The sequence below is a fragment of the Pteropus medius genome, unplaced genomic scaffold (genome assembly GCF_902729225.1).
Source record: "Pteropus medius unplaced genomic scaffold, Ma_sr-lr_union100, whole genome shotgun sequence".
Taxonomy (NCBI): domain Eukaryota; kingdom Metazoa; phylum Chordata; class Mammalia; order Chiroptera; family Pteropodidae; genus Pteropus; species Pteropus medius.
Window position 1 is genome coordinate 2,902,322 of NW_024354499.1, and position 24,899 is coordinate 2,927,220.

Consider the following 24,899-nt stretch of genomic DNA (forward strand, 5'->3'; position numbering starts at 1 on the left):
GAAGTGGGCAAGGATGAGGAAAGGCTGTACCGCTATGTTAGAGAAAGGAGTCGTTCCAGCAGCTCAGCCCCAGTGCTACCAGAAGCTGATGGCCATGGTGAATATGGAAAGCTGACAACAGCAAAAGCAGAAATTTCAGAGTAAATGCCCTGCCAGCAGAGCTGGCTTAGAGAGATCTCCAAGTATTCGACCATTTGAGGCCTCGGTTTTCTTATCTGAAAATGAAGTTGATAATTAGACTGTGTACTGGTTTCCTAGGGCAGCCACAACAAATAATACAAACTGGATAGCTTTAAACAACAGAAATGTATTCTTTCCGGAAGCTCGAAGTCCAAATCAAGGTGTTGGAAAGACCATGCTCCCTCTGAAGGCTCTATGGAAGAAGCTTTTCTTCCTCTTCAAGATTCTGGTGGTTGTCAGTAATCTTTGTCATTCCTTGGTTTGTGGCAGCATAACTCCAATCTCTGCCTCCATCTTCATATGGGCATCTTCCCTCTGTGTTTGTCTCCCTCTTATAAGAATACCAGTCATTGAATTTGGGTCCACCCTAACCCAGTATGACTTAATCTTAACTTGATTACATGTACAAAGACCGTATTTCCAAATAAGATCACATTCACAAGTTCTAGGTAGACATGAATTTGCGGGGGAGGCAGGGCATGCATGCATGCATGCACACACGCACATATATGGTACTCAGAACAGTTCCTGGAATGTAATATACAATACGTAAGAATTAGCTATCCTTCTTCATCATTTCTGACAGATAGTAGCTGCCATGGTATTTGTGGATGCCCTGTTATACAAGAATCATCCTCCCTCTATCTTGAGTCAGAGGCAAGAAACTGAATGGGACTAGAGTTCCAAAAAGAACTATGAGGGCAGAGCTGGAACACAATGAGTTTATTACCATTTGATATACTTTATCAATACTCTCAAGCTGGAATGAAGAAATATCTGCTTCAGTCATTTCATTCAGTTTTTGAACAACACAGAACTTATCATTCCAAACTAGCAATGGCCCCTTCAAAACAGTTCTCGAATTAGGATCCACTTAGGAGGAGCCCCTCAGAGCCATTAGAGAACTGCACCGATGAGTGCAGCAACCTCATCACTTAGGAGTCAAGCTGTAAATTCTGATTCCAAACTGTTTTACACAGCATATGTATCCCACAACTTAGAATGACTATTGACTGAATTTGGACTACTGAGTCCAAAAAATGAATTCATTCTCTGAAACGGATATCTGATATTTCCATGACATCCCACTTTCAAATTAGAGGAGGAAAGAACAGATTATCCTAAAGGAGAATCCTCCCTGATTCTTGCTCTTGCTCCTCCTTCTTCAGTAAATGGGAATGGGACACTACTCAACAGAGAAGAAATAGAGCCAGATCTCAACTGCTGTCTTCACATCAAAATAAATTCCAGATGGATCAAAGACTTAAAGATTAAATTTAAAGATTTAAAAATACACACACAAACACACAAAGAGAATGAGTATTTTTTTTTATAATTTTGAGGTAGCAAAACATGCCTTTTCTAAACACTAGCCTACTAGCAGAGAAAACTACAAAGGAAAATATTATTTTGACTACCTAAAAATGTAAAACTTCTAGACAGAAAAAAAACTGGGAACAATTCTGCACCATATATAATAGTTAATACTTTAGCTCTTACAAATTATTAGGAAAATATTACTGGGAAAATGTGCAAAGGACATGAATAAGCAATCCAAAGAAAAAATACTAATGTCCAAAAATACATTTGAAAAGATGTTCAATCTTTAATATTCAAAGAAATGTAAATTAAATCATATTTATTGAGTGTTCCATCTCAGTTACTACTAGAAGCATTTTACTCGAATTAACTGATTTATTAACCCCTGGAAACAGGTGCTATCTATACACCTACTTTATCAAAGATAAAACTGAGAGAAGTTAAATGACTTACCTAAGGTCACACAGTAAATGGCTAAGTGAGAATTCAGGATGGCTCCAGAATCACATTCTCACTTACTATGTTACAGGAACAAGACCATGCCTCACCTGTCACATGAGGAAGATGAAAAATACACAATCCAATGTTACTGATGATGTGGAAAAATCGGCACTCTTATGCGCTATTGGTAGAAGTTAATATTCTTACAGGTAGTTTGGCTCCACGAATCAACATTTTAAATGTGCATATCCTTTTCTTGAAATTTCTTGAAATTTATCCTAAGAGGATAAGTAGAAAAATGTGCAAAGATTATATACCAAGGTTTTTATCACAGAATGTACATAACAACAAAAATATTGCAAATAAAAAAACAAATATGTACACCAAAAGTCCAAGAAATTCATTCATTAAACAAATATTTATTGAGCACCAACTGTGCATCAGGAACTGTTCTTCGCATCAGGTATAAAGGAGTGGATAAAAAAAAAAATCCTTGTCTTCATGGAGCTTACATTCTAATAGAGCATGTCAGGCAATACACAAATTTTTAAAATGTAGTCTATCAAGTGGTGCTAAATGCTACAGAGAAAAGCAAAAAGGGAGATAGGAAAGGAAGGAGGTTTGTTACAATTTTAAGTAAGGGGGACAGGGAAGACCCCATTGATAACAGATTGAGATAAAAGAGATTAAATATTAGAGAAAAAATGAATTATGGTATAGCCACACATTAAAATACAATTCAACCACTTATTCTGTATTGGTTAACATGAAAAGATGTCTATAACACACAATCAAATGAAAAAAGATTCTCACCACACACAAAAAAATAGGTAACTGTGTGTGGTGATGAATGTGTTAGCCATATTATGGTAACCATTTAACAATATAAAATCATCACATTGTAAGCTTCGAACTTACGCAATGTTATATGTCAATTATAACTCAATAAGGCTGGGAGAAAAGGTGAAAAAAGATTATAAAACAGTATTTTAAAAAGGTATGATTCCATGAAATTAAGAAATTACATGTGTATACACATTTATGCTTTAAATGAGAGAGAGGAACAATGCAGAAAGAGATTGATAATATGAAGCAAAGGTCCGGACTGAGTGCCAGACACACAAGTGGTACAGGTGGCATTGTTTGTTCTCCTACTCACTCACTCTTTCTCTTCCCCAAACCTACACTTTGTTCCAGAAAGGATTTAAGGACAGCAAATCCACATACCCCAACCAGTTCTTTAACTCTCCCCCTCTTTCCTAACCCTTTTCCCTACGCTTCCCAGAAGCCAGGCCAGTGATAGGATGAAAGGGCTAAAAGCTTAGGATCAAGCTAAACTGAGGGGGCATAAGAACAATGGAGGGAAACCTCCACACATCTGGATAAGATTCCTCTAATTTTAGCACATAGGAAACAGATCCTGGGAGGTACACTTCCTCCCTGCAGATCTGTAAAACTTAAAGCAAGGTTTTCTGATTCAGAGTCCCTATTTCATTTCCTACTTAATCTCAAATGCCTTGCAGGGAAGCCAGGAGGTGACAGTCACAGGGAGGTGAAAAGATAGCAGGCCAGAGCTCTGCACCTGGCAATGAGTGCCTGTATCTTCCTATGAGCAAAAAATGACACAGTGCTGAGTCCTTTTTGTCCCCTACTTTATCCCTTCCCTTCCTCCATGCCTGCATCCAACAAGCTATCCTGGCTAAGTAAAATTCTTGCCCAATCCCACACGCCCACCACCTTGCCACAACTACCCTAGAGATGCACATACTTCTCCACTAAGGTTCTCAAGAATTGGTCCCTACCAAGAAAGCTGCCCAAGCTGACCAGACATGCTAGTTCGATTAAAACATTTTTAGTCTGAGTTGAGGTTTCAAGTAACCTGGTGGACAAGGTCCAGATATATTTCATCTCAGATATGTGTGAACAGATTACACTTCTTGCCTGAGCATAAAGCCACAAACAAGGAACTGGAAGCTTTCCAAAGGTGGAATCCATGTTGCTAACCCTTATTTCTTTACCCTTAGGGTGGGAATGGAAGCACATGAGTAGAGGTAGGGGACCTAGAGAAGGATTTGACTGAAAATATTTCTCACATACTCTCTATCACCTCTTGGATACCCCTACATGCTTTCACTATCATCGAAAATGACAAATCACTTTTATCAAACATTCCTACCATGTGCTACTAAATTTGAGAGGTCTAAGGCAAATACAGGTCCAGCTGTCCTTCTGAGAGTTGAATATCCAGGCTTAAAATTAGGGAATAGAAATCTGAGATTATATTTGGGGCTGCAACACAGAAGTCTTACTACATACTATCAGACCACGGCTTTCAGGCCCATGCCAGCTTCTGCTCTCTTTCCTGGGCTTTTGGCAGAGAATGTCACACACATACACACACACATGGACACACACACAGACATACAACACACTTAGTCTGCAAGTAGAAGAAACGCTTCACTAGTAAAGAGTCCAAGATGAGTCACAGGAAAACCAAAAGCAAACATCTCTTCAGCACAGGAACTTCTTTCTCTCCATCTCTCTTGTCTTCCTTGAATATGTAGTTTTTAAGCAACTTCTATCATGCTCATCACTACAGGATATAATCATAACATGTCTCTTGCCTTTGAGAATTTACTCCATTTGGGAAAACAAAATCAACACACAGGAAACATGTTATAAAAAAGGGGGTCTCAAGATTTCTAGTGCATGAAATAGGAAGAACATAGATGCTAGGAGTAGGTGAAGTAAGACAAATGGTAGGGTATCTTGACATACACAGACATCTTCAATTTCAAACATAATCTCCCCTTTTCTTGTTCCATTCTTAGTAAGAGATATGTTTCACTTCGAAAAAAAAATCTCAAATACAAAAATCTAAGACATAAAGTTGGATCATTTACTAGACAAAGGATCTTTCTTTCTGCTGTAAAGTTTAGAGAGATATAATTTAATAACCCCCAACCTCTGCCCCTATTGCCACACATACAATGTTTACATTCAAATTTTTATGATCACATTTATAGGGTGAAGCAAACTATTTTTTAAAAGCTTATAAAATGCAATATATTGACAGATAAATAAATAAAATGTGGTATATATCTAAAATGGAATATTATTAGGCCTTAAAAAGGAAAGAAATCCTGTCACATGGTACAACAGAGATGAACCTCAAGGACTTTCTGACAAGTAAAATAAGCTAGTCACAAGAAGACAAATACTATATTTCACTTTCATGAAGTATCTAAAGTAGTCAAGTTCATAAAAAGAGAAAGTAGAATAGTTACCAGGGGCTAGAGGGAGGGGAAAATGGGAAATTGTTTAACAGGTATAAGAGTTTCAGTTTTGCAAGATGAAAAAGTTCTGGTGATGTGTTCTACAACAATGTGAATATACTAAATAATACTGAGCTGTACACTTAAAACTGATTAAGATGGTAAATTTCGTTATGCATTTTTTACTAAGATTTAAAAAAAAGGCGATGTACACATGGGCAAAAAGAAAAAAGGAGCTTCAGAAACACAAAAAGATATTTAAAAAAATAAAACAAACTTCCAGAGGTAGTCTAAGTATAACAAGTATATCAAGTCTTCCCCCTTTTTCATACAAATACTAAAACTAAATACTAAAACTGCATAATATGGTAGTATGTAACATAATTTACTAAATTAGTGTCATATATATATAGTAAGATGTATTTTTATGCAAAATGTGTTATAGGCTTTGTGCCCCAATTTTGCATATTTTTCTACTCAACAAAATTTTTCAGATTTCACTCTTTATCCTCCAAGATACAATAAATGACTAATAACTGTTTTGGTTTGAATTTAACAGTGTAGTATTTCAGCTCGGCTCATTTCTACTAGGTTGTACGTTGACTCTGTCATTATCACAAGGATTCCACAAAGATATGATCAAAGAAACATGAAATACACATCATCCTCTGAATATAATAGTAACTGTACTCCATCATCTTTATAAACAGCTTGTCAGTAGTATAACTTTTACTGTATTTAACTGAAGAAATTTGAAAAGTGTATATATATATACTTTTATTACCTAAGTAATTTTTTAAAAAGCACCTCTTTCACTTCAGTGTCTCTGAGTCTATTTGGTTTCTTTTAGAGAGTGCACAGTGAGAAAGAATGAGTGAGGACTCTACAGACATATCAGGGTTCAAATCTCAGTTCTGCCATTTCCAAGTTAATCCATCTCTCAGAGCTTCTGGCTTGTCATCTTGTAAACCGAAAGCAATACTATCTATCTCTTACATAGGTGAAATCACCATGCAGGGTGAAAAGTCCATTTGAGAGGACCAAAGTGTTGTCTCTGTTGAACTAGCACTGCCTGGGGACGTCAAGGAACTGCTGAGAGAAGTGGTAAAGGACAAGAAGGAATCTGACCAGATCATAAGCGAAAGGAGGCTTCTGGCAGAGGCAATAACACATGCAAAGGGTAATTGTTGTGCAGAGCCCCAAATCCCAACATGAAGATGAAAGACAATTCAGCCAACAAGTACTTGAATGCCTCTATGCACTAGCACTGAAGATATAACCATGAGCAGAAGATCCCTGCCTTCATGGAGCTTTTAATCTAGTAGGAGGGAAAGACAAATTAATAAAAAGCAATAGTGACCTAATGGAAGCAAACAGAGTGCTAAGTAATGTGTAACACGGAGTTGCTTTGTATAGAGTGGCCAGAAAAGACCTCTAAGAAGAAATAATGTTTATCTGAAACTTAAAGGCAAAGGATAGCCAATGAGGTGAAGAGCAGGGTAAAGGGTGTCCTAGGCAGAGGCTATAGCACTACAAAGGCCCTGAAGCCAGAGAACTGAATAAGAGGTCAAGGAACTGCAAGCAGAGGAGGGTGTCTGCAGGAGAAAAGAATGATAGGGGCTAGGGACAAGACCTGAGAAAAAGGAAGGGACTAGTTTTTGCTGGGCCTTGTAGGCCACAATTTAGGCCAAATTATGCAAGACTGTTAATCCAACCTGATACATTTGGACTTGATCATATAGGTAATAGGAATGCAACAGAGGATTTGAAAAGAAGAGAGACAAAGTTGGGTTGTTTTACAGGACAGTGGAAGTTGTACAGAGGATGGCTGCAGTGGGGAGTAAGGACAGTTTGAAGACCAAATGAAGACCACCTACACTACGGCAGGGTCTATGTGCACAGGAAAGAGAGGCACCCCAGAGACAAATCTGAAGTGCAACTGGCAGCCTTCAAGGTCTATATTCTAGCCTGCCTTCTAAGTTCAAAGTCAAAGCTCCCTATAAATCCCAGAGATACTGACCTGCCATGAGAGAATCATTAAGGCCCTCTACTTCATCTGAACTCTGCACCTATTATGGCAATGAAAAGATGAGGTGCCAGTATACAGAGACAGTTATCCATTGTCTCCACTGGATGACAGGTGACAAACTAAAATTCCTAGGACCTTAGGATCCAAGTGAAGGTTCAGATCCCCTTCCCTCCCCTTTAGAGATCAGGGGTCAGCAGAGTCCCCTAAGTCAGTTTCTCCAAAAATGAACTGAGGATGATGACCGGTGTGAGAGTCACCAGGAAGGCCAATAAAAGTCCAGACTCCTGGTTAATACCCCATACCTACTGAATCAGAATACGGATAGGAGCAGAGACCAGAAATCTGCATTTTAAATAAATATCCAGCCCCCCTGTCCTTGGGTAATTCTTATGCATCAAAGTTTCAAAATCATAGCTCTCGGAAGAGGACTAACAGAGAAAGGCCATCAGTTGACACTGGCTGGCAATGTCAAAATTAGGGGACTATGTACAGCCAAGAGTAAAGCTGAGCATGAAGTAATCTAGAAAGAGGAGTCAGAATGGATTATAAAATTTGAAGGCAACAAAGCAGACTATAGAAGGGAAGACATCAGAGCAAGGGGCTTAGTCAAAGTCACGGCGCACTTATACTTGACAAATCACTAACAATGGCCACAATCTGCAGCTTTCTTAGGTCAATTTTCCCAGTGGAGCTCTAGGAAAGGAGTGCAGATGCCTCGCCTCACACAGACCAGGTGACAAGGCCTTAGACTGCCCAGTATGTACACACAATCACTCCACCCAATCTTCAAAAGAGAACACATCCCTCCTCTTCAAAGTACTGTTTCTATCCCCATGAGTCCCACTCTGTACCCGCCATTAGACCAGCTACTAGTCAACCAGGCTACATAGAATACATACAAACCACCTCTAAGAACTAATGACCAGCACTACTCACCAAGATTCTCTACTTAGCACATCAGAACCCCCTGACACTGCCATAAACTCATACACCATTCCAAGTCAGAAACTTTCAAGTCCACTGTCTACACACTTTCAGATCCTACCATCTATGTACATCCAGCCAGTCTTCCACTACTCTTTATTATGCCTCACCAATAAGAGTCTCACCCTGTACTCTACATTCCCATGTCCCTCTCCAAAATTCAGAAAGAAATTCCATCAGTTCAGGCTGAGCAGAGAGTCCTGAATCCCTGAGGCTGCTGAGGCCATCTTCTATGCCTGGTCTGGTGAGAGGAGGTAGTCTGAAGGAGTTGCTCACCCTACCTAAAGAGAAACCAGGATTGCTTCAGACTTCTGAAGAGGAAAGTTTTTTCAAAGATGAGCTAGTTGAACCTAGTATATTTAAAAGGAGTGAAGGAAGGCTCTTGGGAGTTGAAATAGAAGGGGAAGGGGAAAAGCTAACATAAGATTTCTGGGGATTTGACTCTAAATAGCACATAAAACACAAAGTAATATACAATCTAGCTCAAACCCTTGTATGTCAACTACCTGGTGCTCCTATAATCCAAAAGCTGGTTCCACACTAAAGAAGAATGTTAAAAGATTATTTAAATAATACTTAAGATTATGCCCCTAATCCTGAAATGCTTGCTCTGTTCCTTTTTATATGCCACCTACTTACCCTGATTCTCTGTGTATTCTGACCTTATGATTCAGCTTCCTGTTTCATCTTTGTCTCACCTTATGCCTAAGGCCTTTTTGCTTCCTTCCTTGCTTAGGATTCCACTCTTTTCTCAGTTATCCTGCCATCAGCCACTTGGAGTAAATAATTAGCCCACTAGGATCCTAATCCTTTATCCTCAGCACTCACGTCCCTTTTATGGACAAGTCCTTTGCCAGGCTTACCCTGATTTTATGAATACATCTCAGAGAGAGATAAGTATATTGGATGGTTCCTCTCAAGTACTTAGATGGTTCAGCCAAACACTGGCATCACCAAAGGTAATAGAATAAGGAGAATAACAATAAACCAGGGCCAAATGTCTATATCCCACCCTGACATTGTAAGACACACTTTGTTAGCTCTCAAGTGATATCCCTGATACGCTATCCATTCTACCCACCAACCCCCATCTTAAGGAATCCTTTCAGCCCACAGCAGCTAGGACTAAGAATACATAGTGGGCAAAACATAAGCCTTTGTCTGACAAAACTCACAGTCTAGTGAAGGAGACAGACAATTAAATAATTACAATATGTAGAATTAAAGGCAACACTTCTAAAACTACAAGATTAAAAAAGCTAGTAATCTATACAACTGATACTAGTATATTATTGTATGCCAACTATAAGTGAAAAAAAACCTTGTTGAATTGTACAGTGTAAATATAAGCAACTAATTGTCTATTATATTTCAATAAAGACGGGAAAAAAAAAAAAAAGACTAGTAAGGTGAAGCTACACCTAAGCTGAAACTTGAAGAATGAATAGAAGACACCCAGGCAGTGGCAGGGTATTTGAAGAAGAGTGTTCTAGGGATAGGGAACAGCATATGCAAAGGTCTTGCAGCAAGAAAACACATCTGAAAGATGGGAAGAGCTGGGAGGCCAAGGTAGAAAGTGTACTAAGAAGCAGATGATGCTGAAGAGACCAAGTAGGGTCTCATAAGACATATAAAGCTGTTTTATCATTCACTTAACAAGTATTCACTGAGTGCCTACGACATGCCAGGCACTGTCCTAGGTGCTAGAAATACAACAGTGAATAAAACAGACATATCTCTACTTTCAGAGAATTTACATTCTAACTGGAGGAGACTATAAACAAGTATGTGATTAAACCAAAATAGATCACATATTGGTAAAAGCTATGCAAAGAATTAAAATAGGTGATGTGATAGAAAGTACATGTGTAACTACTTTAGAATCATTATGCGGTCCGGGGAAGGCCTCTCTGAGGAGATGGCATTTAAAAGCAGGTATCGCAATAAAAAGGAACCAGCCATTCAAAGATCAAGGGAAAAAGCATTCCAGGTGGGGGTAATAGTACAGAAAGATCACTGAAGTTTTTTAAGCAGGGGAGTTAGATCATGAGCATTCTTACATTTTATAAAGATCACTCGGGCTGCAGTATGGAGAATGGAATGGAAGTAGGGGGAGATAAAATCAACACTGGAGGCAGAGATTGGGGCGAGGAGGAAGAGAAGGAGAAGACAATAACAATGATAACCGCTAACATCCACATAGCCCTTACTAGATGCCAATCTATTGTTCTTAGCATTTTATACATATTATTAATTCATTAAGCCTCACAAATATTCTATTTTATAAATTGAGAAACTTAGGTATAGGGTAGTAGCAATGAAGGAAGAAAGAAAGCGACTGGATCAAAGAAATACTTGGGAAAACAAGTCCTAGGAAAGGAAGAAAGGACTTACAATGACTATTAGACTTGGGGCCTAGCAACTATGTGGGTCGGTGGTGCTATTTATCATGTGACAGGACACCAGATGAGGAGCAAGTAGGGAAGAGCAAGAGGCTGCATTTTCCTGAGTCTACAAAACATCAGTGGAGTTGTCCATATAAGCAGTAGAATATTCTGGTCTGGAGAGAAATTTGGGCATCATCCATGTGTAGATGGTAACTGAAGCCATTAGAGAAATTGAAATCACCTACGAAGAGTATGAGGAAAAGAAAAACAAGGCCTAGGAACAGAATGCTGACATTTAAAACACAATAAGAATCATTCATAACAAGAAAAAACTGGAATACTTTAATGTTCCTTCATAGGAAAATAGCTAAATAAAATACAGTATATCTATTCTATGAAATATTACACAGCAGCTAGAAGGAATGAGAATATCTTCATGTAACAACATGGAATATTGTCAAGGCACATTACTGAATCAAGAAAGAAATACCAGAATACATAAAATGTGACCCCATTTGTGTAAATAAATAAAAAAAACACAAAAATAACACTTTAAATTTTTTCTGAACTCATATATATGTATGCGAAAATACAGAAAAAGTCTGGAAGGTATATTCCAAACCACTCTCAGGTTACCTCTAAGGAATACAGACATAATTAAAATGGGGGAGAGGGAAACAGGAGTATTCAAAATATCTATAATGTTTTCATTTTTTTAGATTACTATCTTCTCTGTAAAATTAAAGACCCATTTTTCAAAAATTAATGGGAATCTCTACACCTTCTCAATTTTGCTGTGAACCAAACGGTTCTTAAGACATTAAGTTTTTGTAAAAAATGGGCAGAAGAGGAAGTCTACAAAGGATACTCTTTTTCTTCAGATACTAAATTTTCTCTGTTTCTACCACCCTCCACTGGCCTTGATACTCAGATCTTTCGGCTTTCCAATTGCCCACGTCTGTAATGCTAACATCAAGCCCCCTAATTCCATGCTCTATCCTGAATCCTTGGCTCCAGGCCAAGCCTGGCCACCAATCCCCTAGCCTGGCCAGAGCCCCAGGAAGGGAGGTCAGACAGCAAACATGGGAGAATGAGTATAGATACCAGCTTCAAGGACAGGGATCAAGTGGCCTTGCTGGCCAGTATAAGTCTCAAAGGAGAAAAGGTATTTGAAGGTCTGGAAGCAGCTCTGCAGTGCTGGGGGTTGAGGCTAAGAGACACTCGGGTAAAATCAGGGGGAAGTGGTATGAGATGAGCTGAAGAGCGAGCCAATTCCACTTATAAAAATTCCATGTGAAGCGCTGTAATATCGTGGAAAACAGCAAAGGAAAGAGGGGAACTGCATTCTGTGAAGGAGTCGGGGGCTGGGTACATGGGAGTATGTGTCTAAGGGTATCTAGAGGGGTCACCTGATATCAAAGCAGCAATCCTGGGAGGTACAGTATAAATGTTTAGAAGCTGGAGCAGCAGAAAGCAGCCAGGGACTTGGCTTCTCCCTGAAAGGAAAAAAAGGGTTATATAAATGAAGAGAAGACACTGAAAGAAATAAAGCCTTTCCATCTTCAGTAAAGCAAAAGTGGAGAGATCATGGCCAGTCTCTAGTCTAAACTGTGCTCTTAACTTTCAACTTTCTGAGGATGAAAGACAACATATTTGGTCTACATGTTTTCCTGTTACCCAAAGAAATGATACTGCCTACGCCTTACCCAATAGCTGATTCACCATCAATTAGTCTATATCACAGCCTGCTGAGCCTTATATCTCATGCAGTCACATACCAGACGGCTCTAAAAAGAAAACAACCTTGAGTAAGCTGTCAAAGTCCTCTCGAGTACCTGACCTCACCCTCTGGGGCAGGTTTCATTTCAAAACTGAAAGGAACTGAAGAGCTGGGGAAATCCAAAGATCAATAGAACCAGGAAAGGGTGATTCCCAGCAGAACATGGTCCCAGGCTGGAACTCAAAACAGAAACCAAACCACTGATAAGACACAGTTTATGATGTCTGTCTCCAAGTCTTCAGACGCCATTTATGTGTTTTCCAATATATACAATAGGACATGACCATGCTTATCCAACTGCTGACAACTAAATATCTAATTCTCCAAATGTTCATCAACTTCCTGGCTTTACTAAGTTTTAGAGCTTTGGGGTAGATCCAGTTAACTGGAGTATCAGGGGTCTGGTGAATTTTGCAGTCCTTCAAATGGGCCACGTATTAATCATAATGAATTTAATCACCTCTTTTTCCTTCTTCATCTCCCCACAAACCCTTGGCAAAATTCCTGTCTAACTAAAACACTTCCATGTTGTTCATGATGGCCCTCTCATCAGAGCAATATTCAATACAATGAAAATCTAGCTCATCAAAAGAGTGAGGTTATTTACTTGAGGTTCATTTATAACTAGCTGAGACACGGTGGGCAGGTCACTTAACCTTTCTGGGCTCCGTTTCCTTATCTGTAAAGTAAAGAGGTTGGAAACGAAGGAAAATAATAAAACTTCCTTGAATTAAGAAAAGACTTAAGTTTTGTCTATGGCCATGCCACCCAGAACACACCCGCTCCCATCTGATCTTGGAAGCTAAGCAGGGTCGGGCCTGGTTAGTACTTGGATGGGAGACCACCTACGAAGACCAGGTACTGTAGGTGTAAAAAAGAAAGAAGAAAAAAAGAAAGAAAAAAAGAAAAGATTTAAGTTTTTAAGTATAAAAGATTCACCAAGTGACAAGCAGAGTTATTTTAAAGACACACCTAAGCACATCATGATGAAACACTAACCAGGAAAAAAAAAATTTACAAACTTCCAAAAAGAGAATAGGATATTACTTACAAAGAACAAAGAATCCTATGGCATTGGACTCTTCATCTGTATCACCAGAAAGTGAAGAAAGTAGAAAGCTGCATATTGACTTTGTAGAGACTAGGACTACTATTCAAGAATCCTAAATCCAGACAAGATATCATTTATAAATGAAAATTAAAGAAAAAAATTGGATATATAAAGCCCTTGAAAATATCATCCATGACCCTTTTCTAAGAAAATCACTCAAAGATGTGTCCTAGTTGGAACAAAGCAAGGAAAGACAAAGTATATACAGATGTGTTTCCCTTCCCCACAAAAAAACACTTTTAATGAGGTTGTACCAGATGACTTCTGATGGCCTTTCTGGGTACAAACAGTACACAACCGGTGCTGGCAGTTTGGGTTTGGGAGTCGTTCATCACCTAGTGGTCTGATGAAGTAAATGCAGTTTTGTCAAGTGCCCGGATAAACTTCCAGCCATTTTGTGAGCTCTGACTGTGTACAGGGCAGCAGTCTTATATATGCAGGACCTCCAGACTCATGTACAACTGTATAAATTCTGCTCACTATCCATGTGTTCTCCTAAAACACAGGAAGGGCCCACACTATGTGCTAACTAATTACAAAAAGTAAAACAGATTTGTTGCAAGGCTGTACTTTCAAAGTAGTAAGATTGCTTTTGTACAGACCAATATGAATTGAATACAAATTTAGATACTATGAGAAAACTACAAATATGCCTTATAAATAGGAAGACTACCTTCAAACATTCACAAGAATGTGGAAGATGGATTATATTTCTCCTGTATAGTTCCAGGGAATAGGCCTAAAACTGATAAGTCACCTCATTAAATTACAATTCAAAACAAGAAATATTTTCTACCAATGAAAGCTATTCAACAATATAATGGGATTCCTCAAGAAATGATGAGCTCCCCAGCAATAGAAGTATTCGAAAAGAACCTGGATGATCATCTGTCAGGGGAATGATAGAAAGCATTCTTGTAACTAACTGGATGGTTGACTAGACACAAAGGGATTGATTGTAATACCTCAAAGGTTCTTTCCAACTCTGAGGGTCTGTCATTCTAAATAAAACAAAAACAAAAAATACAAAAACCACCAAGATATTGAGTGCTCCCTCTTTTTTTTTAAGCTTCAACCAGGCATTATAACATTATAATTTAGTGGGTTTGATATCACTTTTCACTTGAGTAAATGCAGGCAAAGTATTAAAACCTATTTGCCTCACTTTCATTATTCATAAATATAGAATAAGTACCTATTTCATAAGATTACTATGAAGACCAAATAATATAATACTTTGTAAAATACTTAAAACAGTACCTAACATATAAAAAAGTGCAAAATTAGCAGCTTGAAAAGGAAAGATAGCTGGGGGTGGGGGGAGGGTAGGGACGGGGAACACTTTGGAAAGTGAAACCTAAATGTGCTACTTGTTTTAGTTATCTGAACCCAACCCTCAACCAAAGCATTCCTGACTGTTGCTGGCCAGAGGCTAGGTTCCCTTAGCAACCAACTTCAAAAAGGAGCCCAGACCTACCTTCTTCAGGAAATCTCACTCTCTGCCCTGAAATCTGGCATCTTCCCTGAACAAAGCTAAAACCTCGCAAATACCACTGCTTCAAAATCAAGGAGCTAAGCTGGTGTTACTCTCCTCACTTCATATGCTCAATCACAGAAAATCAGAGTTAGAAGTCACCTCAGAAAGCATCTAAATCATTCTTGGGTTTTTGCACCAAAAAAAAAAAAAAAAGGAGCATCTAGAACAACTCATTTGTTTAATGAACGAGGACAATAGGCTGAGAAAAGCCATGTCCTGGAGGTGGTAAACTGGTTTCCTAGCCCTGTAGTCAAAATCTTCCCATTTTTCAGATGGGAAAAATAAGACTGGCCCAACTAAGTCACCTGGCCCATACTCTGTACTTTACACAGGTCAGAAAGGAACAGAAGCAGTAGAGGTTAACAGCTTGAACTCTGAAGCCAGACTGCTTATTCAAACCCCAGCTGTACCACCTACTAACTGTAAATTCAAGCAAGCTTCCTAACCTCTCTTTGCTTCTATAAAGCAGGGATAAGAGCTACTACTTTAACAGCATTATTTTCAAGATTACATGAGATAATCCACGTAAAATGCATGGCACAAAGAAAGTGCTCAATGTATATGTTGTATATACTTCTCACCATTACCAGTTGTATTAAGAAAAGACACAATCATAATAACAAGAGAAACCAAACAAGCTTCTGCTTCTGGTCCAAAGAACCCTAGGAAGAACACAGGTGTTTAGATCCATTTCCTGGCCCCAACCAGAGAACACCCTCAGGAGGAAAAGACCATAACTGACCCAACATTCATTTCTTTGAATCTAGGGAAAAATCAAATCAGAGAATAATCAAGCATGTGCTTGGTGATGAGATACTTAATACCACAAATAAAGGTTAGATAGGTACAAACGTACACCCAACCTATATACATCTATGTTCATCTCAAATTGGACAAAGTGCAGTTTTTATACAGTCCCTTCCCCTCAACCCAAGAAGGTGGTCAAATGTAATGGTAAGGAATAAGAGCTTTGGAGTTTGACACCTGGGTACAAACTTCTGTTTCATTATTTATTTGTTGTGTCACTTAGGCAAATAACCTTACCTCTCAAGCTTTTGTTTCTCCATCAGCTAAATGAAGATAACAACTATTTTAATTATGATAACAGCCAACAGTTGGTGAGTATTTTCTATGTGCCAAGTACTATGCTAAGCACTTTACACGGCTTACATCATTTAATCATTACAATAACTTTATGAGGCGGGTACTATTATCACCTTCTTTTTACAGATATAGATGAGAAAAATGAAGCAGTTTTCTTATTCGAGGCTACATGACTGGTTACTGACAAAATTGAGATGTCAGTACAGGAGGTCTGACCTCAGTCTCTGTTCCTTACTCCTGACACTGCTCTACTCATAGCACCAGCCACATACGTTTGTTATGATGTTAAAATAAGACACTCCACAAAAGGTGCTTAGCACATTGACTAGTTCGTAAAGTTTAGCCATTACTATTACTGCTGTTGCTATCATCGTCACGATCCCCGTTGAACATCTCAAATAGTACTACCTCCTGAGTTCCAATTTCACCTAAGGGAAATGGTTGTTTTCCTACGCAAATACCAGTTCACTGGGCAGGCCTGGGGTGGGGTTCCAGCATTTCATTTCCCTCTTGCAATATAGTGGTAAATGTGGGTGGAGAGACGGGGAAATATTTTCTATAAACCTGCTACTCTATAAAAAAAAAATATTAAAGTCTTTGTTTTAAAAAATAAAATCTTCATTGCTCTCATTAGAAAAAAATATACTTACTAAAATTATTTTTTCAAAATAAACCTGAGATATACCATATTTACTAAAACAAAAAGAAGAAAAAAAGAAATTCTGTCCTCTACCTCTTCCCCTTTCCATTCTCCAATTCTCAAAACCATTATACTATTTAGTCATTTAATCCTCACAAGAAGAGTGGTGTCATTTATCATTATCACCATTTGACAGATGCAGAAACTGAGGTTCAAGATCAAACAGCTAGCAAGTGGATGGCCAGGGATTCTGGAAACAAATTTTCAGATAGGCAGGAGGTAAAGACAGTAAACTCTTTCACTTATCCTGAGGAGGTGGCTATGATAGAACATTCCTAGGAGGTATCTAAATATAACTTAAGACTAATGAGATTTTTAAGAAACTCTTGCTGTTAACAAGGCAAGACCAAACAGGAACCATAATCCAAAAGCCAATAACACAGTGAGCTATCATCAATCTTGCCCTTCCAGAGACAGCGCAAATTATTGATAAGTGTGACAAAGTGGGACTTTGTGAAGACATCTATACCCTTGCACACCAGTCTTTACCTCCCCAATTCCAAAATGATGTATCAGTTTACCCTGCCAGAGATCACACAGAACTGTTCAGGTCAAAGTAAGCATTTTTTAGACTACGCAACTAGAAAGCAAGAACAATGTCTTATTCATACAGATCTTTTCCTCTTTATCTAGTATATAAACCTTCTATATATTCGATAGTTTTTGTTTAACATTTGAATATATTTATTCATCCAACTCCTATGTGCTAGGCATTGTTACAGAAGGGACACAGCATTGGGCAAAACAAAGTCCTAGCCATTATAATTTACATGCTAGTGGTGGGTGACAAATAATGAACAAATTATAATAGAGTCTCTAGAACAGTACCTGGCATATAGTAGGCAGCACTCTATAAACATCTGAATAATGGATGAATGGATGGATGGATGGATGGATGAATATTATATCAAAGAGCAATAAGGAAAATAAAGCAGAAGAGGAGAACAAGGAAAGCAAAAGGCAGAAGATGGGCTTTATTTTAAATAGGATGGTCAAAGAATACTTCACAGATTAGGTTGAGAAAAACCTAAAGAAGGTAAGGGAGGAGGCCATCCTGATATCTGGAAGAAGTGTTCCAGGCAGAAAAAACAACTACAAAGGACCCAAAGTTGCTTGGCATATTGGAGCAACCACAAGGAGACCAATGTGGCTAGAGCACAAGGGGAAAGTGGTAGACGATGAGGTCAGAGCAGCTGGGAGAGGGTAGTGCTAAAGATTCTATGTGCCCTTGTAGACCACTATAAAGACTGGTTTTTAACCTGGGTGGGACCTAGTAGATAGTTTTCAGCAGGGGAGTGGCATGATTTTATATACATGTAACGGGATTACTCTAGTCACTGTTTAGAGTGAGGCAACCAAGAGCAAAAGATATTCCATATGTCAAAGTCAGTGCAACAAGTATGAGAAGCCAAAGAAAAGAACGATGCACAACAAGGAGTCAAGAGACCCAGCTCATAAGAGACCCCTAATACGCTGTGTAAACTTGAGCAAGTCACTTCTCTACCCTGCTCCAAAGATGACTCTTCCATAAAATGGACAGAATGACAACACTGTCCATGACAATTAAATAATGTGAAATCATTTTGAAAGCTTTTCTATAACAAGCCAATGTAAGGTAAGAGGAAGCAAAAAAACCCTTCCTCTGAATGGAGTATAAATCCTGTGGTTCAATTTCGAAAGTCTAAGCCTGACTCACCTTCCCAACCTTGTTAAACCTCTTAACCAACCTGTAGTCACTCGGGCAGCAGGAGAACAGTCATGTGTAAGGCTCCAGGGGTGGGGCGGTGGCTATTTAGTCAGTTGCTCCATATCTCAGTGGCTTCATCTGTAAAATGGGTGGTGTGGAATTCACTCACGTATCCACAAGATAGTGCAGGTCTAAGGAAGGGTGTGGAAATTTTACCATAAGTGAGTAAAATACATATACAGAAGTAGAAGGGGGCTTAGAGACCACTTAATCTCTTTTTTTAAAGATGAGGCCCAGATAAATGAATTGGGTTATAGAAATCTCAAAGTTAATAAGTGACAGAGCTGGAGCTAGGGGCCAGAGCCACGGATTCCCAAGTCCAAGCACCCTTTTTTCCAGATCTCAGGGTCACCCAAGGCACCTGTGGCCTGTACAACACATTATCAACATCAAGACACATAATTTATCAACAGACAAATGTGGGCTACTCTAGGAAGGTGTTGTAGAACTGGGTGGGTAGTGGGAGGGATGTGAAAGCTGAGAAAGGAAAGGCTACATTAAGGAGGTAAGTAGAGCTCTGGAGGTACTCAGATAAGAAATTAAAGGAATATTTCAGGCAGAAAAGGCTTAAAATAGGCAGTCTTGTGAAGAAAGACCCAATGAACAAATTTCTTTTTAATGAGAATAAACAGGTGACAGATTTAAAAGACCAAAATGCTTTAAATCAATGTAATTACTGATTACATATAACTTAATTCTTTTGCTAAAGGATTAGCAAAACAATGAGTTTTCAACACTAAGATTTTTAATACCCTAATCGACTGTCTCCCTACAAGATTAGGCCCTCTGCAGAGACCACATCTACTTTAGCAGTTAAGTATATAGGCTCTGGATTCAGATTAGATTCAAATCCTTGCTTTACCACTTATCATGTGACCTTGGACAAAATTCTTCACCTTTCTGCACCTCTCTGAAATGGAAATATCATCCCCATCTCAGGAGGTTTTGTGAAAATTAAATGTGTACGTTAATCCTATTGGTCACAACCTAATAATGGGTTTTTCATCACTCTAGTTTTGTTATGCCCCTTTCTTAATATAAAGAGGAGAATAAAAATTACAATACATTGCATATAATAAGGATAGGCATAATTTTGCAAAAATTTTATTTGTTAGATATGTGGTGCATGTATATTACATAAAATTTATTTCTTACAGAGGTTTGCTTCTAAAAATGTGAGAGCCACTGAATCGAGAAAAGAGAATAAAGCTTTGAACAGTGCCTGGCACATAGTAAGTGCTTAATACTATTATTATCATTGTTTCTGTTATGTACTTACCTATTAAAGTTTCTTGTAGAATTATATAAAGTAATGTGAAAGTCCTATGTTAAGTCAGATAGAAATGTAGTATTAATGTAAGATAAAGTAAGCAAAAAGCCCATCTCTCCATCTCTAACACCCACACAAGTAGAACCCTGTATAGGCACATATTTGTTGTTTGGCCCACAGTTTTTTTGTTACAGTGAACTGAAGAGTCCACAGACTATGATTTATCTAACACTCAATCATGCTGTCAATATTTGCAGAGAAATGACCGCTTGGTGCCAGTGTAAAATTATTTATTTATACCTGGTTGGGGCGCTGAGGTGGGAAAGGCAGAAGTCATGCCCATGGGTAGCTGAAGGAAGCAAGTGAGTCATACAGAGAAACTGCTTGCTCCACAGAGCCAGGTAGACTCAAATGTGCCACAGACAAGGCCAGACTGACAGATACTTGATCCTTTAGGCAGGACTGAATCACTTCCTCTCCATATCTCACCCCAGACACCTTATTAAAAAACCAGCATTTGAGCCCATTACAGGTATAGCTCACACTAGGAAAAACTAGGAATCCCCAAACAGATACAAATAGGAGATAAACAGCCACCAAAGGTTACCTGAGGGATTCCTTGAAATGACAAGCTCAACTACTCAAATAGTATTTTAAATTTAAAACCGTGACTTACAGAAACATTTTTAAGTGCGCTCACCAATAAGGAAATAAGAAGGTCTGGGTTCCATCCTTGACACTGTGTGACCTTGCGTTAATCACTTCATCTCCCTGGGCCTAAGTAAATTCGTCTGTTAAGAAAAGAGAGAAAAATAACACCACCTACCACAGAGGATCACTGTAAAAATTAATGATAGTATGTAGCAGAATGCCTAGCCGAGGGTCTGGCACTAGTAAATACACTATATATCCCGTCTAAACTACAAATGAATACCAATTGCGGTAAAGCGAAGTTCACTGTCAAGCTGGCCCGCAGGGAAAAAAAATAATAAACATCCTAGTCGCTTCACGGAAATGGTCTTTTTTGAAAGATTTAAAAGACCATTTCTTGGTCTCTCCAGCACAACAGCCCGTACTAGAAGTCTGGCAAAGCAGTTTCTCGTTTCATTCCTCAAGGCAGTGATTCCTAAATGCTTGGGGGGGTGGGAGGCAAGTTACCCATTGGGACTGGCCACTACTATGCATTAAATTTTAAATGAGCAAGACACGAATATTATGCCTACATTTTACGGTTATTCGCATTCCCGTTTCAAAATAATGGGAGAAATGCATTAAAATTCAGCCCCTCTCCCGCCCAGATTTGGACGGTTTTATACGAGTGATCAGAGAACTCGATACGTGAGGAAGGCCCCCGGGCACGGGGGTTGGGGGTGACTACGGGGGTGTGTTCTAGAGCTTTCGTGCTGACCCCCCAATTTCTCGGCGAGGAATCCGGGCCACGTGTCGCCATTTTGTGTTCACGAAACATGGCTGCCACCCCCGTGGGGAAGGAAGAGGGGGTGGAGGGACCGCCACGTTAGCCGCTTTCCCTAAGGGATCCTGAAGCACGTTGCGCACATGGCCTTTTCTGTCTGGCTTAGCCGAAGGGAAGACGAAGGGGCAAAAATCACAGTTGGTACACCAGCGTACCCAGCGACCTTCCTTTACCGCGAAGAACGTGCGGTAGCGATACAGACAGGAAAAGGCCTTCCAAGATGGCGGGCCCAGTCGGGGGCCGCCCCCGGAGCGCGGGGCGGCGGCTGCACCAAGCAAGGAAAGGGCCTCAAGGCCGCAGCGGGAGCGTAAAGCGTTTGGGGCAAACTGCAGCTCTCCAAAACCCTGGTTGGTACCCCATGAAAGTGACCCCCAAGAAGCACACCATTTTAAACATCTGACAAGGCTGCGGGTACTAAAACACTACGTCAGGAGGTGGAGATTTTGCGGATTTAACCAAAGGAAACTTGCTAAAAGCAAACAAAGCATTATGTAAATGGACGCCATTCTTTTTAGGGCCACGTTTCTAGCACTTCCCAGAAACCACGAGGAGAGCCGCAACTCGTGCGGAGGCTGGGGGGGAGGGGAAACTTCGGTCTTTTTCCTCACCGGCCACACCGGCTGCCGCCACCGCGGGGCCACGGCCAGGGTGGGGGTGGGCGCTGGGCGCCCGGACGCCAGGGACGAGAGGGCCCCACGTGCCCGCCCGCGCGCGCACCCGCTTAGCGAGCCTCGCCGCCCCTCCCCCCCGGAAGACCGCGGCCGCCCCTCCCGTCCACCCACACCCTCGCGCACGCGCTCTGGCTACCTCACGCGCACGTTTTAAATTCGCGGCGTCCTGTCTACCGCCTGCAGTTACCGCCGGGGCTGCCCGTGTCCCTCCTCGCCCAAACCCGTCTTTGTAGAGCGGAAACATAATGTGTCATCCCCATTCACGACACTAATATTTCCAAACCTCTGCCGGTGCCATAGGGTTAATAAATTACATGTTCGTCTTAAAACTTTGCCGGACTCACAACTTCTGCTCATCTAAGCTTCATTGTCAATGCTAGGTTGTAAAAAGGGCTTTTTTAAAACTACTATGTGGAGGTTGGCGCAATCTTGTGACCTAAAAAAGACGGGTCCTCATTTTTTTTTCAAGGGGTCCTGCGCAGCAAGCACTTCCGGGGTCAGAGGGTACGCGGGGTTGAAAGCGGGCTTCCCGCCCCGCCCAGACCGCCGAGGCTGCCGCCGGAGTCGCCACCGCCGCGCCCTCGCCCACCCGCCCGCCCGCCGCTCCCGGCCCCGCTCGCCCCCTCCGCCGCCGCTGCCCGCCCCTGCGACGACGCCGCGGCCTCCTGCCCGCGCCCGCTCGCTCCCGCGGCCCTCGCTCGCCTCGCGCCGGCAGTTTTGGGCCTACACCACCCCTCCCCCCGCCAGCGCAAAGACTTGACCACGTAACGAGTCCAACTCCCCCGAACGCCGCCCGCCGCTCGCCATGGATGCCGGTGTGACTGAAAGTGGACTAAATGTGACTCTCACCATTCGGCTGCTTATGCACGGAAAGGAAGTAGGAAGCATCATTGGGAAGAAAGGGGAGTCGGTTAAGAGGATCCGCGAGGAGAGTGGCGCGCGGATCAATATCTCGGAGGGGAATTGCCCGGAGAGAATCATCACTCTGACGGGCCCCACCAATGCCATCTTTAAGGCCTTCGCTATGATTATCGACAAGCTGGAAGAAGATATCAACAGCTCCATGACCAACAGCACGGCGGCCAGCAGGCCCCCGGTCACCCTGAGGCTGGTGGTGCCGGCCACCCAGTGCGGCTCCCTGATTGGGAAAGGCGGGTGTAAGATCAAAGAGATCCGCGAGAGCACGGGGGCCCAGGTCCAGGTGGCGGGGGATATGCTGCCCAACTCCACCGAGCGGGCCATCACCATTGCTGGCGTGCCGCAGTCTGTCACCGAGTGTGTCAAGCAGATCTGCCTGGTCATGCTGGAGACGCTCTCCCAGTCTCCGCAAGGGAGAGTCATGACCATTCCGTACCAGCCCATGCCGGCCAGCTCTCCAGTCATCTGCGCGGGCGGCCAAGATCGGTGCAGCGACGCTGCGGGCTACCCCCACGCCACCCATGACCTGGAGGGACCACCTCTAGATGCCTACTCGATTCAAGGACAACACACCATTTCTCCGTTGGATCTGGCCAAGCTGAACCAAGTCGCAAGACAACAGTCTCACTTTGCCATGATGCACGGCGGGACCGGATTCGCCGGAATTGACTCCAGCTCTCCAGAGGTGAAAGGCTATTGGGCAAGTTTGGATGCGTCTACTCAAACCACCCATGAACTCACCATTCCAAATAACTTAATTGGCTGCATAATCGGGCGCCAAGGCGCCAACATTAATGAGATCCGCCAGATGTCCGGGGCCCAGATCAAAATTGCCAATCCAGTGGAAGGCTCTTCTGGTAGGCAGGTTACTATCACTGGTTCTGCTGCCAGTATTAGTCTGGCTCAATATCTAATTAATGCCAGGCTTTCCTCTGAGAAGGGCATGGGGTGCAGCTAGAACAGTGTAGGTCCACTCGTAAACCCTTTCTGCTGTTTTCCCATGATCCAACTGTGTAATTTCTGGTCAGTGATTCCAGGTTTTAAATAATTTGTAAGTGTTCAGTTTCTACACAACTTTATCATCCGCTAAGAATTTAAAAATCACATTCTCTGTTCAGCTGTTAATGCTGGGATCCATATTTAGTTTTATAAGCTTTTTCCTGTTTTTAGTTTGTTTTGGGTTTTTGGCTCATGAATTTTATTTCTGTTTGTCGATAAGAAATGTAAGAGTGGAATGTTAATAAATTTCAGTTTAGTTCTGTAATGTCAAGAATTTAAAAATTAAAAAAGTGGATTGGTTAAAAAATGCTTCATATTTGAAAAAGCTGGGAACTACTATCTTAAACTCTTTGTTGGTGGTTTTTTTTTCCCTTCCCTTTTAGCCTTAGGCCCATCCATGGTATTCTCTGAAACCCCTTTCACCTTACTGGTAAGATTCCATTTCCTCTGTCCCAACAAAGGAACACAGCAGGCTGGGCCTGCTTTGGGTTGTTTGCAGAGACAGAGGGTCTTCCCGGGAGGGTAACATCCCTCCACCCAAATTCCAGAGAGAGGCCTCTGCCCATTTCTCTGGTAGAAAACAAGTGTTTTCTCAGATGGAAAAAGTTTGCCCATTCAGTAGAACCTCAGTGGCACTGTGTCCTCTGGTTTAGCCAGCTCCATCCCCACCCCCAGTCTCACTTGGAAAACTCTTAGCCAGGAATAAAAAATGTTCTAAGGTGGGAGGAGCCTGGGGGACCCAGAGTAGTGGGAGAGAAGGGCTGGAGTGGGGGAGGGAGGGGCTAAGGTGGGGGAAGGGAAAGGGCAAGGGTGGGTTTGAGGGGCTTGAAGAGCAACTCTACCTGAGGTGGTAGTAGGGAAAGAAGAGGGTCTTGCTTGGGCTGAGGGACTGAATGGGGGGATGATACTGCCAGGGGGGGGGTGCAGGGGGCACATGTCACACACATGCACCTGTGGCAAACAGCTTGTCAG

General features: G+C 41.2%; 1 protein-coding gene, 1 long non-coding RNA gene and 1 pseudogene across 32 annotated transcripts in view; 2 read left to right on the forward strand and 1 right to left on the reverse strand.

Moving 5' to 3' along the window:
• LOC120594578 (uncharacterized) overlaps positions 1-24,899 on the reverse strand; it is a 120,702-nt gene that overhangs the window by 68,626 nt on the left and 27,177 nt on the right. For 11 of the 31 annotated variants that reach the window (XR_005650628.1, XR_005650630.1, XR_005650619.1 and 8 more), the window contains exons 1-5: positions 21,948-22,081; positions 20,566-20,656; positions 18,576-18,726; positions 12,026-12,112; positions 2,049-2,219 (exon numbers count right to left, since the gene is read on the reverse strand). This is a non-coding gene — a long non-coding RNA (uncharacterized LOC120594578). The other 20 variants (XR_005650615.1, XR_005650612.1, XR_005650611.1 and 17 more) reach the window with 15 other exon arrangements.
• Positions 13,148-13,266, forward strand: LOC120594746 (uncharacterized; annotated as a pseudogene).
• PCBP1 (poly(rC) binding protein 1) lies at positions 22,556-24,273 on the forward strand. The gene has a single exon (XM_039852724.1). The coding sequence runs from the start codon at positions 22,816-22,818 to the stop codon at positions 23,884-23,886; it is 1,071 nt and encodes a 356-aa protein (XP_039708658.1). The 5' UTR covers positions 22,556-22,815; the 3' UTR covers positions 23,887-24,273.